General features: G+C 36.2%; 1 protein-coding gene across 1 annotated transcript; it reads left to right on the forward strand.

Moving 5' to 3' along the window:
- Positions 1-17,972: 17,972 nt before the first annotated feature.
- LOC131667732 (jerky protein homolog-like) lies at positions 17,973-19,445 on the forward strand. The gene has a single exon (XM_058941386.1). The coding sequence runs from the start codon at positions 17,973-17,975 to the stop codon at positions 19,443-19,445; it is 1,473 nt and encodes a 490-aa protein (XP_058797369.1).
- The last annotated feature ends 1,760 nt before the right edge of the window (positions 19,446-21,205 follow it).

The raw sequence follows: 21,205 nt of genomic DNA on the forward strand, positions 1-21,205 counted from the left end.
ACAATGCGACGAGTATACTTAAGGCTATCCCTAAAAGTGAGTTCCAGGACTGTTTTGAAAAGTGGAAACATCGATGGAACCGTGTTATGCAATCAAGTGGGGATTACATTGAAGGATGCCACCCATCAGATGATAAAGAATAACGCTAGCACAAAAATATAAAGGTAGGCCCGATACTTTCTGGACAGACCTTGTATTCTGGAACGTGGCGGGGATTAGGAGCATGGAGGAAGACGACTGGGAATATGTTAGGGAATTTGATATAATAGGTAGAGAGACTGTAGAAGAGAAGGAAAAAGGGGGAGAGAAATAGAGGGGGAAATAATGGCGGTAAGAGAGAGTAAACGGATGAGTAAGATTGAATGGAAGAAAGAAAAGACAAGTGACGTAATAGCAGGAGAAATAAAGATCGGAGGAGGAAATACGTTATACCGACGGTGTATATGCAACATGAGAAAAAAGAAAACTATGAATACCTAAGGGAAGAGATAGAGGAGAACAGAGGAAAAACAATAATTATAGGAGGTGACTTCAACGCAAGAACAGGAAATGAAGGGAGAGAATGGGAGATGGTTAAAGAGTACAACTACTTGGGATATGTGATGAGCAGAAATAACGGAAATTGAAAGCAGATAAAGAAGGTAGAAGGGAAAATAAATATGGGACTCGTAAGACTAGAGGGGCTAGGAGAAAAGCTATTTAGAGAAAATTGGGAGTTAAGGATGAACCTGTTCGACGCACTGGTGAAAAGCGTGATTATATATGCAGCAGAAATCTGGGAATGGATGAGATATGAAGAAATAGAGAGATTACAACTAAAATACATAAAATGGGTATTGGGATTAGATAGAAACACGCCAAGTTACTTAATACGATGGGAAATAGGAAGACAAGAAATGAAAGAAACAGCATTAGAAAGAGCAATGAGGTATGAAAACAAAATAAGAGAAGAAAGAGATGGCTCAATAAAAAAAGAAGCATGGATAGAACTAATAAAAAGGGAAAGAAATGAAAAAGATAAAAAGGGTAAGAAGGAGGAGAGAGAGGAAAGGCTAGAAAAAAGTAAAATATACATTGAGAGGGAAGAGGGAGACTTTCGAGCAACCTGTTCCAGATAGTGCATCTTCCACGGGGCTAACAAGTGTACGCTGTTTCATGCATAATTATTTGCATTTTGCCTTGGAATTTGCATTGCTTGTGCAACCAGCATCACTTGATCTCTTTCACCTGAATCAAAACCACATACGTCACTCTACTAACTGGATCAATTGCCGTACCACAACTGCATCAGGACATCTCATCATCAACCTGGCCGTCTTAGCTCTACCAACGGCGAATATCATCGCTAGAACAACTATTTTTTCTTGTCGGTTGAGTGAGGAATATTTTGTTTTGCCTACATCTTGTCACTACTTTGTATTGTTCATTTTCTCTATTATTTGTTATTACTGTTGCGAACCTGTAATCGATCATCTTTAATTTTAAGCCTACATCTCACTTCAATTCATGTAACGTAATTCACATTTTCATCTTTATTATCATTTTCATAATTATTCATTTTAATTTTAAGTTGTAACGTACATTTAAGTCAGGTTACGTCATCTTGTGAATTTTCCGCGCCAAATTTCCCCTTAATCTCTATTTTGCGTTCCTCATTATTGCGAGCACCACTTTCGCGCGCATTTTGATCTTGCCGCCACATCCTCTATGATAATTCGCTTTTTCTCGGTAGAAGTCACTTTATCAAGTTTATCATAGCTGGTAAGTTGCGTGCGCCACTGCATCATTTGAATTTGCGTGCGTTCCTGGGTCACTTGAATTTGCGCGCGAACATTCAAATTATTATAGGCATTTCTATTCTTTTCTAAACTTATCTTGCCTATTTATGTCAAGTCGCTAGTGTGCCAAGTGCGGATTAATCGTGCGACGACCTGATCAACTCCTCCTCTGCAACTCCTGTAATTGCCTTTACCATAACCTCTGTATTTCACCTAACTCAAGATCAGTCAATCACAATTCTGCCGAATTTAACTGCTGCATCAATCGCTCGCCGAACGACGATACACCTCTAGCCAATACTGCCTTGGATATTTCGCTGCGCCCACAGAACACTCCCCCTCTATTATTGCATCACTGCTGCCGATCACCAAGGTTTATAGATCTGAGCTGCCTCCAACTACAGGTTGGAACACCGATTACTCGGCAATGTCTGACGCACCTGAGCGGTTCCACAGGGAGTCGCAGCTTGACGCTGAACAGCATGCGAAGGAAGCGCAACTCGATTCTGAGCGCTTTGAGAAGCTTTGTGGACTCTGGACTAAAACGCAGGAGGAATTTTGCGAGCGTGACGTCTACTTTGCCATAGTCGATGAGCCTAAAATCTTGGTCTATGGGTTGCCTGCTGATTTTCAAGGTTCCCTCTTTCAGGCTGATACTTCTGTCCTTATTGCGCTGGGTTTTGACGGATAGTACAACCTGCCTGCGATTATTGCGACGAGCGAGTGGAATCCCACTGCCACTGCTCGCTCTGCTGCGCCCACAAATCAGCCGGAATCATCCTCTCATTTAAGCCAAGGTGCTTGACGGAAATCGTTCACCTTCCTGCTGAATTCACCATCCTCTCATAATAGAATCATCAATTATTTGTCCAGACTAAAGGGGCATACTGCGCAGACGATCTTTGGCTGTGGAGGTGGCTTACGAGTCCTACTGCGTCCAATCTACCCCAAGCCTATTTTTGAGCTTTTATCCAAGGCCAGAAGAGTGTGTAATGATCTCGGATATGCGGGGCCTGTGGTGCAAAACGTGCGGGTCTTTTGCCGCGCCACGCCACAGTCGGAGCTCATTCCCATCGTCTCTGAGGCTGATCTGCGTGGTCTGCCGAGGCTGGCACTTTACCAACTTATCGCACGCTCGGCGGGAGCTCCTGATTCTCTTCACCCTTCGGCCGCACCATTCGCTCCTCTTGACAGTGGCCACCACGATCTCCGATTTCCTCGCTCTGATCTTCATATCTGACCACTTGCAAATACACCAAGCTTCACTTTATCTTCATCTGCCTCCTCTTCACAGTCGCCAACCCTTAACTCAGCTCAAACCTCATGACATTCAACGGTCCATGTGAATAATCCTGATACCGCCTTCATCCCCTCTCGATCTTCCCTCTCCGTTGCGCACATCAACATAAACGGCCTGAACGTGCCCTGGCACTTCTCTCTCCTTGAAGCACAGGCACATACAAGTGCATATGACATTATTGCCATTTCTGAAACCAAACTTTGTAACATCATCTCTGATGACCAACTTGCTCTAGCCGATTATAATTTTTTCCGACTGGATCGCGAAGGCAAGGAGGGTGGTGGAGTTGGCTTCTATTGTCGAAATAGTCTGACAGTATAATTACTCGCTACCTCTGATCCTACATATAAGAACTCACCAGAATTCATGATAGCCGAAATAGCACAATAAAAGCCACTTAAAACTATTATTTGCAGTCGTTTACCGCCGTCCATCCGCCAAAATCCCTCTCTTTAATGACGTTATTATCACTGGCGATTTCAACTCTGATCTTACCTCAGATCTTCCTCACGTCCTGGCATTGCGTGACCTGATCGATTCACATGCACTTAGGGTAGTTTCCACTGAGCCTACACACCATCCTATCACTGAAAGTGGTGTCGCCACACATACAACGCTGGATCTTTTCATAACAAATCCCTCCCACGTCTCGCCGAAAGAGGGAAAAAATGGGAAATACAGGTGGATTGGAAGCGCACTGCTTGCTCTCGTTACAACTTCTTTATTACTAGTCCAACCAGCATTTTGGGCAATTAAACTGTGACTCGAATTAAGTGATAATCAGTTCTTCATAAGAATTTTCAAGCCAACATTTTTTACTTTATCTATTTCAATAGCATTTATCTCGTATCGTATCTCCTCGGATAAATTACATATAGCATTATTAACTAACTTAGTTTTAACTGCTACATTTCCATTTTCCTGTGTTAATCTGCCGCAAATATGAATCATACTGCGAGATGGAAGTATGGATAAATCTTAATGCTGAATTGAGATACGAACTTTATCATTACTATTGAAATGTGATTATGAATAAAGTTGATGCGCATGAACTTCGTAATGAGCTATTGACTCATCGAAAGCGACACCTGAATAAATATTTAGAATTTCGTCCATTTTTACGTAAGCAACGCACTAATATACACGATACTTTCCACCAGCTGATGTATTTTCTATTACTTTTAGTTCTAGACTTTTCAGGAACTGAATGTTCTAATGTGTGAGCGCTGTGGTAGCTCGCTGTCGACTAATCACTGATTAACCTTGCAGTCTATTCGTATATCATCGTCCAAATTTATTATTGTTAAATATGATTTCCATCACGATATTGCTTTAATGTGAACACGTACTGTGATGACTTCTCGAAAATTAACTAGGTTTCTGTTTTGATTAGCAATACGTATTTCTAAGTGATCAATACTTCTCACGGTGATTAGCAAATAAATTCTGTGTGAAGGTACTTCAATGATTCTATATCCAGGTAATACCGCTGGAAAAAATTCATGTATAGTATGTGCTTTATGTTCGTTTACATAAGAACCTGTAGTAATATTACACTCTACGTGTAAAGCGTTCATTTTGAGTATAGTTACAGGTAAATCAGAGCTCTGAGTTTCGTTTGCAGATAGCTCTCGTCTAGTAAAGCCACCATTACCAGAAATAGGTCAAATACGTGGTATAGTTATTTTACTTCTACCGACGACTTTTTTCATAGCTTCTTTGGCTTCTTTTATAGCCGAACAAATGACTACAAGAGATCGATTGTTAGGCAAACTATTTTTCGACGCCGCCTTAATAATTTCAATCAATGTAACTGACGGTTTTTTGCTTTTTCTACATTTCTTTCGTGCTTCGCGTCTTTTGAATCCTCTGTCTCGCTTCTTTCTACCTTTTATCATATCAACACTCATATCAAGCTTACATTTAACTTTCATAATATTGGCTATGGTGAAGGCAGCTACTTTCTTACCAAAACTACTATATTTAGTTAACGCTCTTTTCCAAGTTTTTTAGCTAAAATTTCGTCAGCTTTGTTTTTTGTTGCAATATTCTCTCAATTTCGCGAATAAGTAATATCGTGTTCTTTACAATCAGCGTCCAGTGGATTTTTACCAGGATCTCCACACACCAATCATTTGTTCAATTTTGTACCAGAACTACGATACTAATATCCAGGTAAGTGAGCTTCAATAAGTAAGTTATTTATAATCTTGTTCATTAGACTAGCAGTGTTTCTTTTAAAGTACGCGATCATACTTCTTCAAAAAACAATATGTTAATATAATAAAAGATATATAAGGAGTCATTTTATACCCAACAAACTCTTTCATCGAGATATCGGTGACGAGTAAATAACATATTTCAAAGAACAGTCTCTTAAGCTTTCAGTCGTAAATTTCGATGGGGCGGCAGAGATGGAAAAACAAGAAAAAAGATATGGTGAACTATTGCCTAACAGTATACGTGCCTTTTTCTCTGGACCTAGTAACTATGGAAAAAATAATTGTTTATTAACATTAATCACTCATCCTAATGGTCTGAGATTTGGAAACATATATGTCTACTCAAAGTTTCTTAATCAGCTCAAGTATAAATTTTTGAAAGATTTATTAGAGCCTATTAATGGTATAGAGTATCATGCTTTCAGCGAGTATGAGACAGTTGTTTCACCACATAAAACACGACCAAATTATATCATGATTTTTGAAGATATAGCCACTGAGAAGCAAGATAATGTAAAGGCATTCTTCTGTATGGAAAGACATTAAAAGGCAGATAGTTTCTATCTGTGTTATTCGTACGTTCGCATTGCGAAGCATCTCTTTCGAGATAATGTGAATTTACTAGTTTTGTTTCGACAAGATGACGTGAATATTAAACACATTTACAATGATCACGTTAACTCGGATATGTCTTTTGAGAAGTTTAAAGCAATTTGTTTAAAATGTTGGAGAGATGAAAATCATGGATTTTTGGTTATCAACAGAGACAGAGCAATAAATCATGGCCGATATAGAAAGGGATTTGATTCTCTTGTTATAAATATAGCGGAATGAGTGAATGAAGATTATTTAACGTTAGAAATTACGCGCGTAGACATGGTTGACTTTGAAAGAAAAAAGAAGGTGCTTGAGCAATTATCCGAAGCTCGTGATGCAATAAGACGCAAGTATCAACTAATAAAACGTGGTAAAGCTGATTTAGAAAAGACATTGCACGAAACTTTTAAGCCTATGATTGATCCATTGAAGAAACTTGTGGAGGTAGCTATTGATAAAACTAACGCTACTACTGAATAAGAAACGAACAAGGAGAAGAAAATTACGTTCGATAAAGTTTTCAAATCAAAAGTAACAGCTAACACACCTTATAAATTTCGATTATTCAATAGTACTGTTAATGAATTGAATTGTACATTGCAACCGCTTGATACTATATTTGAGTCTGCTATTTCAATTGATGATGATGATGATGAATTTGATAAGACTGCTGAATAATCACTTGATACAACTGCTATAAATTTGAACAAAATTAGTTCAAATGTAACTACAGAACAGAGACAACAGCTATTGCATGATTCGATTGTAGGAAACTATATTCGACTAATGCATGAACCTCGTTTTTCTTTCTCTTGGAAATATCGTTTGCAGATATGACATTTTTTTGTCGTTATGAATGTTTGTTGATTAATAAATGATAAATTTATTTCTATAGCATTATTATATATTTGTTGTGATTTGATCACTAAAGACTTCAATTGTTTTTTGAACCACGATGCTGATGATTCATCTTCATTTAACTTTTTCTATATGACTTATCATAACAACATTTTACATATAATCTAAAGGCTTAATATTCTTGGAAACTGTATCTCTTAACATCGAGATTTCTATTCTAATCTTCTACAGGTTTTAAGAAACATTCGAAATCAGCATATATAACAAACGGAACCTTCTCTTTATCTTTATAATTTTTAAATTTTAGAGCAGGATCGTCAGGTAAATTAATCCGATACTTATTTCAAATTTTCCTCGATAGTAAAGTAGTGAAGACAACGTTCACAAAGATACATTTTTCCAGTAGGTCGAGTAATTTGACTACAAAAAAAAAAAACGATGGCTTTTTGGAGAAAATTGAGTTTGAAATTTTTTCGAAAAATTGAGTTTTTCCCGCCAATTTTCAATATTTTTTTATTCTGCATGGCGCATTCGAAAGAGTATAAGAAATACAGTAAAATAAGCTATAAATAACATATTAAGTAAAAAAATTAGAAAATATAGAGCATTTTTTTAAATTTTAATATTTGATTTTTAGAAAATTTATTTTTTAACCACTTTTTTAAAATGCTCGTAAAAAATGATGTAGAGGTCTAATCGAAAAAAAAAAAAAAATACGTGTCGGCTTATTTTTGAAGTAGAATAACATACTCCACAGCCGAGTCAATCGGAGATATCATTGCCGTAGGCCTGCCCGATCTGAAATGGATCCGGTCATTTGTATTTAAAAGACCTCACACCGAAAGAAATCAAAGCTGAGTTAGGTGTAGTTCATGGTGCATCTAATAAAATAAAAATATGCATCTGCCCCTGTGTTTACAAATATTTACAATTGGGTAAATGAGTTTAAATGTGGCCGTACATGGACTACAGATGAATATCGTTTAGGCCTCCTGTAGACGTGAGTCTTCCGGAAATGATCAATAAAATCCACGACATGGCGTTGAATAACCGAAGAATCAAATTGCGCAAAATAGTTGAGGCCACAGGGGTTTCACGAGGTACAATAATTTTGATTTTGCATGAGAGTTTGGACATGAGAAAAATTTCGGCGAGATGGGTGCCGCGTTTGCTCTCAGTCAAGAATAGACGCAGTCGAGTGGTGGCCTCTTGGTGCGCATCCACCGTAATTCAGACGACTTTCTGCGTCGATTTATAACTGTAAACAAAACGTGGATATACCACTATACTCCTGAGACGAAGGAACAATCAAAACAGTGAATTGTGAAAGATCAACCAGCTCTAAGGAAGGTAAAGACAGTGAAGTCGGTCGGCAACGTTATGGCCACTATTTTTTGGAATGAACGTAGAATTATTTTTGTCGACTATTTAGAAAAAAGACAAACAATTACCGGAGACTATTATGCGTCGTTGTTAAACCGGTTAAGCAAAAAAATAAAGGAAAAACGTTCTTATTTGAACAAAAAGAAAATTCTGTTTCATCAAGACAACGCACGAGTGCCCATTTGCTTAGTTTCAATGGCTAAAATTAATGAATTGAAGTTAGAATTAGTAGACCATCCACTGTATTCATCAGATTTGGGCTATAGTGACTTTTTTATTCCCAAATATAAAAAAATGGCTTGTCGGACATCGATTCATGTCGAACGAGGAGGTTATAACACAAACAAATGGCTATTTTGAGGAACTTCCAAAGTTAGTTTTTTCTGATGGCTTGAAAAAGCTTGAAGGATATCTGGAAAAGTGTATCGAGCTAAAAGGAGATTATGTTAAAAAATAAAAAAAATCTACCAAAAAAAAAATTGTTTTTCTATCTTCTTCTAAGGACTTATTGACCTACCCTCATATAATGTCTTTAATACTATTTTGAAACCATCTATAAAGATAGTAGTTCTATAAATGCAAACATTTTCTGTATTGAAATAGTTGATTTGAATATCTTCTTCTTGAGTTTTCTTTATGATAAATTGTGCTATCATTTCCATATTTATCTTTAAAGTATTATGAATAGCAATAATTTATGTTCTAGTTCCATTTTCAAATGCTGAGTGAATTGGTCTTCAAACAACTCCATCTCCTGAAATTTCATTCTAAGTAGCCGTTAATGGCTGTATACTTTCGCTAACTCTTATAAATTTACTTAAATTGACTTCAATAGAATTTAAATGAAAAGCACAAGTTTGACATCTTTGTCGAATTGCTCTACTTAAATCAGGCTGTTTCATAAACTCATTAAGTGAAATTATAGCATTAATTACTAGATTTCTCCATATACTCGTAATACAATCATCTATGTCTAAACCTTCGGAGTGATAATAAGCTTTCCACAAATTTTTCATTGAATCATCAAAATAAACGACAGAAGTTATATTGTTGGTTATCTAGTTTATTGTCTTGTAGAGTCATTTGTTAGTAGTAGTTATAAAGGATTATTATTATTATTATGAGAGGATAGGAAAGGTAGCGACTAGCTCTGAAATGAACTTGTTCTCAGGTGGTAATTAATATTGACTCGTTTAACAAATAAATAAGGATTCAACTAACTACTAAGGAACTACTTGTCAGTGGAATAAAGTAAGACAAGTTTAGTTCGCAGGCTGTCTCGAGAGACTGCACCCTTTTGCTAGGCCGAAGCGGCTTATAAAGTTTAAGTGAGAGCGCTGCAGCAAAGTGATGGCGCTGGAAGCTACATTATTAGCTCTGTAGATAGCATATAGAAGATAAAGCTAAAACGAAAGAGTGGGGGTAACCTACTGTAGCACTCTCTAACTTATTAATTTTGTATGAAGGGTTTTTATAGATCTGTAAAATGAAAATATAGTTATTATTGCTTTGAGATGCGATTCAGATTACATATCTCAGAAAATAATTAGATTTATACTTCAAAATGGATATATTCAAGATGGAAATATTCAAGGTTTTCAGAATCCTAAAAATATATTTTTTTGCAAGAATTTTGCTTATTTACCAATATTTTCTAATACTTCACCTACAGTACTACTTTTTAAACCCCCGCATTATTGGCTCAAACTCTCTATCAAATATCAAAGTGTTAATAAATGGCTGGAAATACGAGGGTGGTCTGATAAGTACTTAGCCTACAAATGAAAAACGAAAATTTTAGAAAAATGGCGTTTTCTTTTTCAAAATAGTCTCCTTTTAGTTCGATACATTTGGCCCAGCGATGCTCCAACTGCTTTAACCCGTCTGAAAAATACGTTTCCCCGAGGTCTGAAAAGTAGGCTTCCGTGGCAGCGATTCGACTCAAATTTCTGTCCGGCGAGTGACTTTTTCAAGTTTAGAAACAAAAAGAATTCGCACGGGGCGAAATCTGGAGAATACGATGGATGGGGCAGCAATTCGTAGCCTAATTCGACTAATTTGGCCATGGCGACGGCGGAGGTGTGAGCCGGTGCGTTGTCGTGATGGAAGAGCACTTTTTTCTTCGCCAAATAGGGCCGTTTTTTCTGCAATTCGACGTCGAATCGGCCTAATAATTCGGCATAGTACAGCCCTGTGACCGTTTTGCCCCTCTCCTGGTAGTCGATGTAGATCACACCATGTGAATCCCAGAAAAAGGTGGCCATCACCTTTCCGGCCGATGGAGCAGTCTTCGCACTTCTTCGGAGCACTTTCGCCGGGTAAAGTCCACTGTTTCGACTGTTCCTTGGTCTCTGGTGTATACCAGTGGATCCATGTTTCGTCGACTGTCACGAAACGACGCAGAAACTCCTTTGGATTGCGCTTAAACCGCGTCAGACATTGCTCTGAAGTTGTCTCACGGTTGCGCTTGTTGTCCGTAGTGAGCAAACGCGGCACCCATCACGCCGACAACTTTCTTATGCCCAAAATTTCATGCAGGATATGACCCACGCGATCTTTTGAGATGCCTATGATCTTGGCTATCTCGCGCACCTTCAATCGTCGATCTGCCAATACGAGATCGTGAATTTTTGTCACGTTATCCTCCGTGGTAGCCGTTTTCAGAGCACCTGGACGTGGCTCTTCAAAAATCGACGTGCGACCACGTTGAAACTCGTTAAACCAATTTTTGACGGTCGCCATCGAAGGAGAAGAGTCACCGTACACAGCATCCAAGCGCTTTTTGATTTCGCTGCGCGATTTCCCTTCCAAAAACAAGAATCGAATCACTGACCGATACTGCTCTTTTTCCATTTTTCAAAAATCAACGGACACATTTGCTTTCACACGCTCTCAAAAATAAACTACAACTCCGATCCGGCTGAAATCTTGACAGTAACCATCGAGAAGATTGTACTACGTGATAGAATATTTCTTTTGCGAGAGTGGCGCCATCGGGCGGTGAGGCTAAGTACTTATTAGACCACCCTCGTACATCATCATGGTATTTATTTTTTATTATTGTTAACTAACATTGCTTTTATTTGAAATATTTAATACATTCAATTTTATGTATATTATAGGTATATTATGGAGTTAATATTTATGTGAAAGGATTACGAAAAAAGCATTGACTCAAAAATTATTCCTGAAAAGTAGGTTTAAATAATTTACAGTAGAATGTAATTCTAAATTTGAATTTAATTAATTTTTAATTACAGAAAAATGTTAGATATAGAAACTGAAATGAGATGCTCGCGATTGGGAGATTTAAGTCTTAAATTTAAATCATCATATATCATAGTCAAAATCGAGAGAATATAGTATGTGCTGCGGTAAATACACAAAAGATATAAGATTTGATTAAGGAAAGACAAAAACAAGCAAAATCAAAAGGGGTCGATACAGTCGAAAGATTTACAGACTATAATTCGTATAAAAATTCGACTGAATATTTTAAAATAGCTATGTCGGACACTGAACATGAAAATTATAGACAAAGTGTACTCTACTCAATGTATAATTAAAAATAATAAATATTAAATAAACGATAAAATGTGATCTTATTTAAATAATATTTAACTAATTACATTAATAAAATAATCATGCATGAAAAGGATAGGATACTCTCTTAGTTGAGATATTACATCTCAAGCGACTGCGCTTGCAGTCTCTATCATTCTCACGAAAACAGCTATGGTAGTAAGTGAAGCTCCCTCCTCGCTAAGTCAGAGCGAGAGCTAGAGCAAAAAAAGGGAAAGAACGAGAGATAGACAAAAAATATATGATTGGTTGGAGAAGAAGAAAAGATAAAAACAAATAGAATCGGAAAGGATCGATATAGTCGAAAGATTTATAGAGGATTATAATTTATATAAAAATTCAACTGAATATTTTAAAATAGCTTTGTGGGATACCGAACATAAAGATTATAGACGAAGTTTACTCTACTCAATGTATAACTAAAAATAATAAATACGAAGTAAACAATAAAAATATGAACTTATTTTACTAATATTTAATTAATTACAATAATAAAATAGTCATGCGTGAGTAGGATAGGGTATTTTCTTAATAGAGACATGACATCTCAAGGAGTGAGCAACCAAGCGATATTGCAAGAAAGGATGAACGGATGGGAATAAGGTTCTCTCTTAGTAGAGATATTTAGGAGAAACATTTCAAGGAGGTAACAGTCGAGCGACTGCGCGCGCAGTCTCTAGCATTCTCACGAAAACAGCTATGGTAGAAAGTGAAGCTCTCTCCACGCTGAGTTAGAGCGAGAGCTAGAGTGAAAAGAATTGAGAGAAAGAGCGAGAGAGAGAGAGAAAGAGCACGCGTTTACTACTACCGTAGCGCATCCCCAAGTCAGAACTATACACAGCATGAGCTCTCCTCCTCTGTGCGCCATGGTCCGAAGCCATGCTAACCCACGCTGAACACGCGCTTCCTTCCTCCGCACGTTTGGACCCTATATACCAAATATGCGTAGCTAATATATACATAAGCATTCTCTAAAATACATGTGGCATTGGCCCTAGTGATAGAGCCCCAGTCTGCCAACTTAGAGGATGCCGGTTTGATTTTCCGATCCGTATCTTCATTTTTTTCAATTATTACTTTATATTCATTTTCAATGTAGCAATTAAATTATTAATAATACTCATAACTATTTTAAATACATTTAAATAAATGAAATAGAAAGCACTATGGTCTCTATATCCTGTCCTAGGACCATTCCTCAATAGAAAAATATAAAACCCTTCCTCAAAAAATATAAATAATTATTAATATTAATAATAATTAACATGGAAGGGTTAAGCCAGGGGACCAAAGGGTTAAACCAGGGACCCCTGCAGATAATTATTAACAATAATAATTATTAACATGAAAGGGTTAGACCAGGGGACCATAGGGTTAGGGATACTCCGCAGGGTAGCCGGAAACATACATTCCTATACTACTAAGGAGCAATGCTAAATAACGATGAGATCATAAGTCTGAATTACGTGATTCCTGAGAAACCACGTAAAGTTATGGTAAGATTATAAATTCCAATACCCAGAGCTCCTATATGTTATGGTTTCTATGTATCGTTTTCAATAGAGATTACACTTTTTTTTGTAATTTGTGAAATAATTAAATTGCATCTCTCAATATAAATAAAAACTTGGTGCTCAACTAAAACTTATAGTTATATAGTTTATCTTATCAATTGACAAAATAATGATTAGATTATGTTTTCCCTATAATATTATAATAAAATTAAAAATATCAATATTCTCTACGAGAAAGATATTTTTTAATTATCAGTCATGTTGTATGAAAAACTTTATATAAATTTTCCTTTTAAAAATTATTTTAGCTCAATTTCTAATAAATTTAATAAAATGCATAGATTCTCTATTTTTGCAAAGTGTTTTCCTCTTTTACTTAAGCATCCTAGGCATGTTTGATTATCTAATCATGAACTCTAATAGATAGTTATTGATAAATCACGATCTAATATGAATTAGAAGAATATAATAATTTTTACCTTAGCTACTTTTTACTTTTTTAAAACATCGCAACTAGAGAAGATAGCACATAGAAAATATAAGTAGATAGAACATTTTAATTAAAAATAAACCGCCTTCTGTCTTGCCATCGCACGTACGTATACTTTTACTCACCTTAGCAAATACAGATGTGATCTTGTAACAAAAAGTATGTGCAAAACTGTATCCGTATCTTTTGAACAGTGTAATTCCTAGAAATACAGTAGATAGATAAAGTAAATAAAAAAAGTTATAGATACAGATATCTCTATAGATAGATACAGTAAATAAAAAAAGTAAAAATTACAAAATAATAATATTTAAGCAAATATACATATGAGTGACATATTTACATTGATTGAAGAAAGTGCTAGTACATAATTTTTCTTAAATTTGTAATTATTATTAATAATATCATGCCACTCCATGGAATTCAGCAATTAAGGGTATTTTATTTGAAAAAAGAATTGAATATTGAATGGGAAACTATTAACAATCGAATTTGGGTATGTAACTAGTTTTCAATGAATAGTATATGACATATATACATGGATATTGAATGTTTTTCTAAATATTCCAAAGTAATTATAAGCATTCAACTGAATATTTGCTATTATATTGGAAACCGTACTCTTATTATAAGTTTTAAAAAATCATAAACAATTATTATGTGAACAATTATAAAATCTGTTGAATGTTTATCTCTTTATAAATCTTAATATATGTAAAACTGAGAAGTAATTATATTATTAATTATATTATTTATTATACTGTAAATCTTTGATATTATTATATTCCATTTATTTTTAAATATTCAACAAAAATTTATTATAAATTTCTACGAAAACATTTTTCAAGATATTTGTAACATCAAAATATTGTCTATAGAATAACGCAATTTCATATTACATGGATTTTTGGAAAATAAATATACATTAATATCAAGATGACTTTTTCGAATTAATTAAGTTTTAAAATAATTTTCATCATTTTGAAATCCATAAAACACAGTTTTGCGTTTTATGAAAATTTTATCAACTCACTTTTTGATTTACCTTTACACCATGCATCAGCAAATCCATGAAACTTTTTATTTAAAACATCCAAGTACAAGTTTCAAAAAAATGTCAGTTATTTAATAATGTTATACTCAAATTATTAAGAAGATATCTCATATAATTACTAATTTATTATCTTTATTATTAACTTATTATACAACTTGATAACTTATATGATAAAAATTAAGGTATCCAACTTTTTTTTAATTGTCTTGTTCTTTTAACTTAAGCCATAAAACTGTATCAATTTCAAATCGATAAATCTATAAAATTTCATTATCTCAATACTACACATACATAGTATCCTTAATGTACTACCTTATGAAAACATTTTATTTTTGCTTTGTGTTTGATCTCTCGATTCATTCTTTAGATAGTTCTGATGTAGTGATTTCATGTATTATACTATCGGCTTAAAATTCTGCCAGGCATTATATAGAAAGCTTGAGTTTATATTATTAAAACATCATTTGCAGCATTGTTCAATAGATGAAGTTGAAGAAAACAATTAGAACGAAAAATTGTTTAAATTTTATGAAAATCATTTCATATCACGGAGTAATATCAAAATGCTTCCATATCGATTCCTATGATTTTTATTAACAATTTTTCACTAAAATAGAAAGTTTAGCGAAGATGATTGCAATAATGACGAAACCACTACAAAAACGGGAAAGCTAGACAGAGTAGGAACATTTAACAATATCATATAGGTTGTTCTGGTAGTGGTTGCGCGTAAAAGCAGTCACTTCCACTCTCAGTGACTAACTGTGTCTCTATTGCCGTATACGTAAATAAGTATATATTGGTATGCGATCGACTAAGACTAGTCGAAATAAATGTAAAATGTATAATAAATAACTGTTTATACTTTATCTAAACTTATCATTTTCGAATATCATATGCTATTATATTTCTTGAATACAGAACTAAAAGATAAATACAATTAATTTGCTTGGATTCACTCTATTTTTACTATATCTTTACTATCTTTACTCTATCTTTATTACAAAAGCACTTTCGCAAGTGCTAACCTATACATATTTACAACTTAATCTAACTAAATTCTTAAACTAATAATCGTGCCGCCTCGTAAGAGCCTGGCGCAGCACACCTGTAGATGAGACGATGACTCGGTAGGATGGCTCGAACAACTCATAGATTGACAGGATAGCAGGATGACCCTCAGCTCTCGCACCTTCTGCTGATAAGCCCACAGCGACAAAAGATGTTTTTCTTCCTGTAGTGCGGCCGGTCATTAACAAGTCCACACGACAATTAACGGGTGTCTGAGAACCGGCTTCTCACGCTTTTTTTCCCTACTCTCTTGTCTAATCGGCGACACGCAGCACCGCCGAGCGCGGATAGTGCTGCACGCCTATCCTACCGCTCTCGTTGTGATGCATTCTCTCTTTCTTTCTCTCTCTTGTTCTTGATCATTACCCTGTCTCTCTTTCTTCACTGCTCGTGCTTATTGCTGCGCTCTCTCTCTCTCTTTCTGATGTTGCGGCTAGGTCTCGCTGAAAAATAAAAGCAAACATCAGGCACGTGATGAGGTCTGAGCCTTCGTCTGAGGTTAGAAGAGAAAAGAATACATGGTGCAAGCAATGACCAGCCTATACCGTTACAGAGGTAAGCAGCATTGTATTAAGCGGATCGTAATACATAAGACTATATTAGCAGTATTTTTTATTTTGGATTTCCTGTTTAACCTTTTAATCACCGTGAACAGAAAGAGAACTGAAGGTCAAACAGGGAACGTGCTTGATTTCACCTTGTCGAAATACGTAAAATATATGAGTGTTGTAGAGTTTGTAGCACTTTTATTGATATATCTTGTAATAAAGATTCATGAAGGTGCGCGTGTAGACATAGAAGCAACTGCGACAAAAAATATCGAGTGCGGAAATGATAGAGAGAGACAGACCGAAAATTTGGTAGCAAACCAAGTAGAAGCACGCGGTCGTGAAGTAAAAAGGAAAAAGTGGCACACATCTAGGCAAAAAGTCAATATCACTTCAGCCAAGAAGCGGAAAAGCTGAAAAAAAACACGTCTCCCTCATTACTGCTTTACTTTTTGCTGTTTCTCGCTGGAAAATTTCGGGTGTCAACTGCGTTCGATGACCGATCGATAGGATATGCATCTCTCAAGAGGTGGACGCGTAGATGATAATAAGGAACGCATCGATCGGGCTATTGCTATCCGGTCACTATGAGGAGGGGGGGCTATTTACTAGGATAGTATATCAACACTAATAGCGTTTACGCGCCTGTCGAACCATATTTCTATCGTTGTCCGCAGCAGTGATGCCGGGCACTAGGCAGGCGAAAACTGTTTATTTCGTGACTGTTCTGATATGTTTTTATTTGTTCAATTTGGTTAATTTTATTTTATTTATGATGTTATCCAAAGGCGAAATGGAGCAACATCATTTCTTTTATTTCATGTACGCTCATGTTCGCCCGTTTGACATATACAGTCGAACCTCCGCCACTGCACCCTCCGCAACTGCCCGACCTCTACCACAGCCCGTTACCTAGCCTCTCTCACTGCCCGATTTATAACTCGAGCGCAGTGCCGTACGCTCTCGGTCGCTCACCTGGCACCTGCCGGCGGCGCGCTTTTATGAGTGTGGCGCCGACGCGTCGCTCTTCAAGATGACTCCTTGTAATTTGTGACTTATGATTTACACTCCTTGTAATTTATGACTCTTGTAATTTGTGGGGGGGATATGTACCTAAAGACGCGCTTTGACTTCAGTCTGTATTCGACTTTCGATGCAACACCCTCGTCCTTTTCTCCAGTTTACGTATCTCTCAGTGTCCAAAACAATTTTGTTCATTCGAGTGTATAGTTTCTGTACGTTTTGATTGTGTTTTTAAAATCAACTGGTTTTCAAGAAGTTTTCAAGATCAACTGGTAAGTTTACAAGTCTATTGTTACACTATATTTTTTATATTTAGTCTATAAAATAAAATAAGAAAACAATTTTTAAATAAGAAAAAAACACGCTGCCAATCAATTGTCAGTTAGCTTCTTTTATTATATTTTTCGATTCTTATTAATATTTGCGTCAATTTTTTATATATTTGTTTTATTCATTTGAATTTGTACAATAATTTTTCAGATCATGGCAGCCAAGAGTTAGAACCTGTGTCAAGTAGCTGAAATCAAGCAGAAGCTGTCCAACAATGTCAAGATGGCTCATCTTGCCAAGGAATACAGCGTTTCTCGGCACACTATCAAGAGATTAAGCCAGGGCTTGGACTTGTCTTTGGAGGAACAATCTCCGGGGACCAGAAAATGGCAGGTCAAGTTGACGGTGCAGCAAAAAGCCGCTATTGTCGCAGCTCTGGACGCTGGAAAAATAACGCAGAGTTTGGCCCAGCTCTACGGCGTTGACCCGACGACGATCAGAAGAGTGAAGTCACAGAAGCCGGAAATTATGAAACGCACCCTGGAATTGGATGACAGCCAGCAGAATAAGGAATGCAAGAGGATCCACGTCGAAGAGAATCGTCGCGACATGGCGCTGTACGAGTGGTTCAAGCAGCAACGTTCATCGGGGACTCCAATCTCGGGCGATGTTCTGAAAGCTAAGGCCTTGGAGCTCAACAAGTTCGTTGGGGAAGCGGCCTATTTCAAGGCCAGCAATGGATGGCTAGAGAAATTCAAGAAGCGCTACCAGATTCGGCAGTTATCTATGCAAGGAGATAAGTTGTCATCCGACAACGTAGCAGCAGAGAATTTCAAGGAGACGCTGCATTCTTACTTGAAAGAGAAAGGATACACCGAGGATGAGGTCTACAACGCCGATGAGACGGGCTTATTTTTCAAGTCCTTGCCGAAGAAAACTCTAGCGGCGGGATACGAGCGGCAACTATCGGGATTGAAGGAGCAGAATGAACGAGTGACTGTGATGTGCTGCGCCAAAGCGTCCGGATCGCATAAAATTACTCCTCTACTCATCGGCAAGTCGAAAAATCCCAGATATTTTTCGAAGTGCGAGAGAGAGAAGCTGCCCGTCAAATACACGAACAGCCGTTCAGCTTGGATGGATCGGAACATATACTTGGACTGGTTCGAGAATATTTTCGTCAAGGAGGTCCGTGCGCATCATCCGCCGCAACAGAAAATTCTTCTCCTGTTGGACAATGCACCGTCGCACCCCGCAGCAGCTGAATTGAATTGCATCTCCGAGAACGTTGAAGTGATGTTCCTGCCGCCGAACGTCACCGCTTTAATTCAGCCAATGGATCAGGGCGTCATTGAAAAAATGAAAAAAATGTTCCGGAAAAATTTAGTCAAAGCGCTAGTCTTAGAAGAGGCAACATCGGGAGCAAGCGTCATCGATTTGGCAAAGAAGCAGACGGTGAAAGACTGCTGCTACCGAATTTCTAGTTCGTGGGATGTTATCAACGCCAGAGATCTCCGCAACGCATGGAACAGAATTTTAGGCAAGGACGATTCTCCCTACAAAAAAAGAGCATCGGCTGAAGAAGTTAACTTGTTGTTACAACTTCTTAAGGATAGACCAGCCTTCGCCGACTGCACATTCGAGATGGCCCAAGCATGGATCGAGGAAGATTACACGGATAATGGCTGGCAAAATTTGAACATCCAAGAAATTTTATCAGTTCTGAAATTGATCTTGACAGGTTTAATGATATGAAGTTCTGGTTACGGTCCTTGCTTCATATCATGGAAATATTAAAATGTCACTCCAGAGTCTGCAATAAAAATCACACATCTTCCTCTCTACTTACATTTTTGCCTCACTTAACCCTTCCATTTCATGCCACAACTTTCATCTATAATTCTGATTATCTGCTTGTTCCTGGTCGATACCTAAACTCAAATCTTTTGGTCTCAATTCTACATCCAGCTCACCTTCCTGCCATAATTTGAGACAACTAATTTCCCTCTTTCTCTTCATTCCCCTATCATTTCGTTCCCTTTATATCTTTGAATTTTTATGTAATCATGCTATTTACTACGTTAAATACACCCAAGGTGTAATCATCAAACTGTCAAATTAATTATATTCCATTTAACCTTGGTTAAATTAAGCCTTAATTATAGTCAATTATACTACTATTATTTTGTATTATTTGATTACTTACGCATAATCATTGTAATGAACACTATTATGCGTTTTATATGTTTTATTACTTACTTTTTTTATTATACTGTATAACTTTATTTTGTATTTAGAACTTATATTGTAATTTAACTACTATGTTAAATGTAACTTGAATTTATCTCGTTTCTAGATAGAGTTAGAGTTCATAACAAATCAAATAAAATCTCTCTCTCTCTCTCTTTACATGTTCGTGTGTCGCATTTATGCGTGTGTGGCCGAACAGTTTTACTCGGCTCCCGCATCGGTCGTAATGGTCGGTCGTATGTTCGTCGGTTCATTATTAACTTTCTTAGCAGAATTAGTTCTGCGCAGGATTAATCTACACATCTGGTATATTATTCAGCAAGTGGAACGCTTGCGCCTCTCGAATTCATCTCTTTCTAATAATTTGTGCGGATAGCCAAGGGTGCAACCGTTCGGATTGTTTGTCATATTTCTCCGTTATAACCTATTTTATTTTATTGGTATTTTTTTATATTTCGATCAAATTTGCTACTTCATCAAATATTAAGTCAGTTATTGTATTTGGAACTTGCATTAATAAATTCTCCTGAATAAATTTTGTTTGAATTTTCTTTAATAAATTAAAATTAATACAAATATAGTAAATATTATCCTTTTCTATATAAGCATTATTTGTTTTTAAGCTAATTAGTAATGCATAACAATCAGTGATTATTTTTATTAATTTATGTACCTTAAAATTTACTATATTTAATTTAACAAAAATGTTGCCAATATTAGAATCTGACGGTTCATTATTAGACGATTTTATTATTGTTTATTAACTGAATTGTGGAGAATAAAAGCAAATTTAAAAAATAGGAAGGAATGGAAGTAGCAATTAGTTTAAAAAACAGAGAACTGAAAGATACTAACCGTTTGTTTGATAATATGAACCATCCAAGTGACAAGGGAATTTGATATACGTATAAGAGACAAAGCCTATTACAAAATGAACACAGGAATCATGGACAGTTTACAGCTCAACAGTGCACTGTTTATCAAGATCCATATATACTAATGAGCAATGATCAATGTGCGGAAAAATTAGTGACTCAAACAAGTTTCTTTTTTAAACCAATAAATAATGAATTTTTGTAGAATCTGAGGAAATATAAAGTTTTGAATTAGTTTTCAAATATCAACCTCAATGAAAACGTCATTCATTCATATTTGAGATAAGATAGAAAAACTTGTACAAAGAAATTAAAAAAATTTGTAAAAGAATACTGTCACGTCGATACTAAGAAAACGTGCGTGACGAACCATGATAAGTAATTAAGTGT

Source organism: Phymastichus coffea, unplaced genomic scaffold (assembly GCF_024137745.1).
Source record: "Phymastichus coffea isolate CEN01 unplaced genomic scaffold, Cenicafe_Pcof_1.1 PCOF00005, whole genome shotgun sequence".
Lineage (NCBI taxonomy): Eukaryota > Metazoa > Arthropoda > Insecta > Hymenoptera > Eulophidae > Phymastichus > Phymastichus coffea.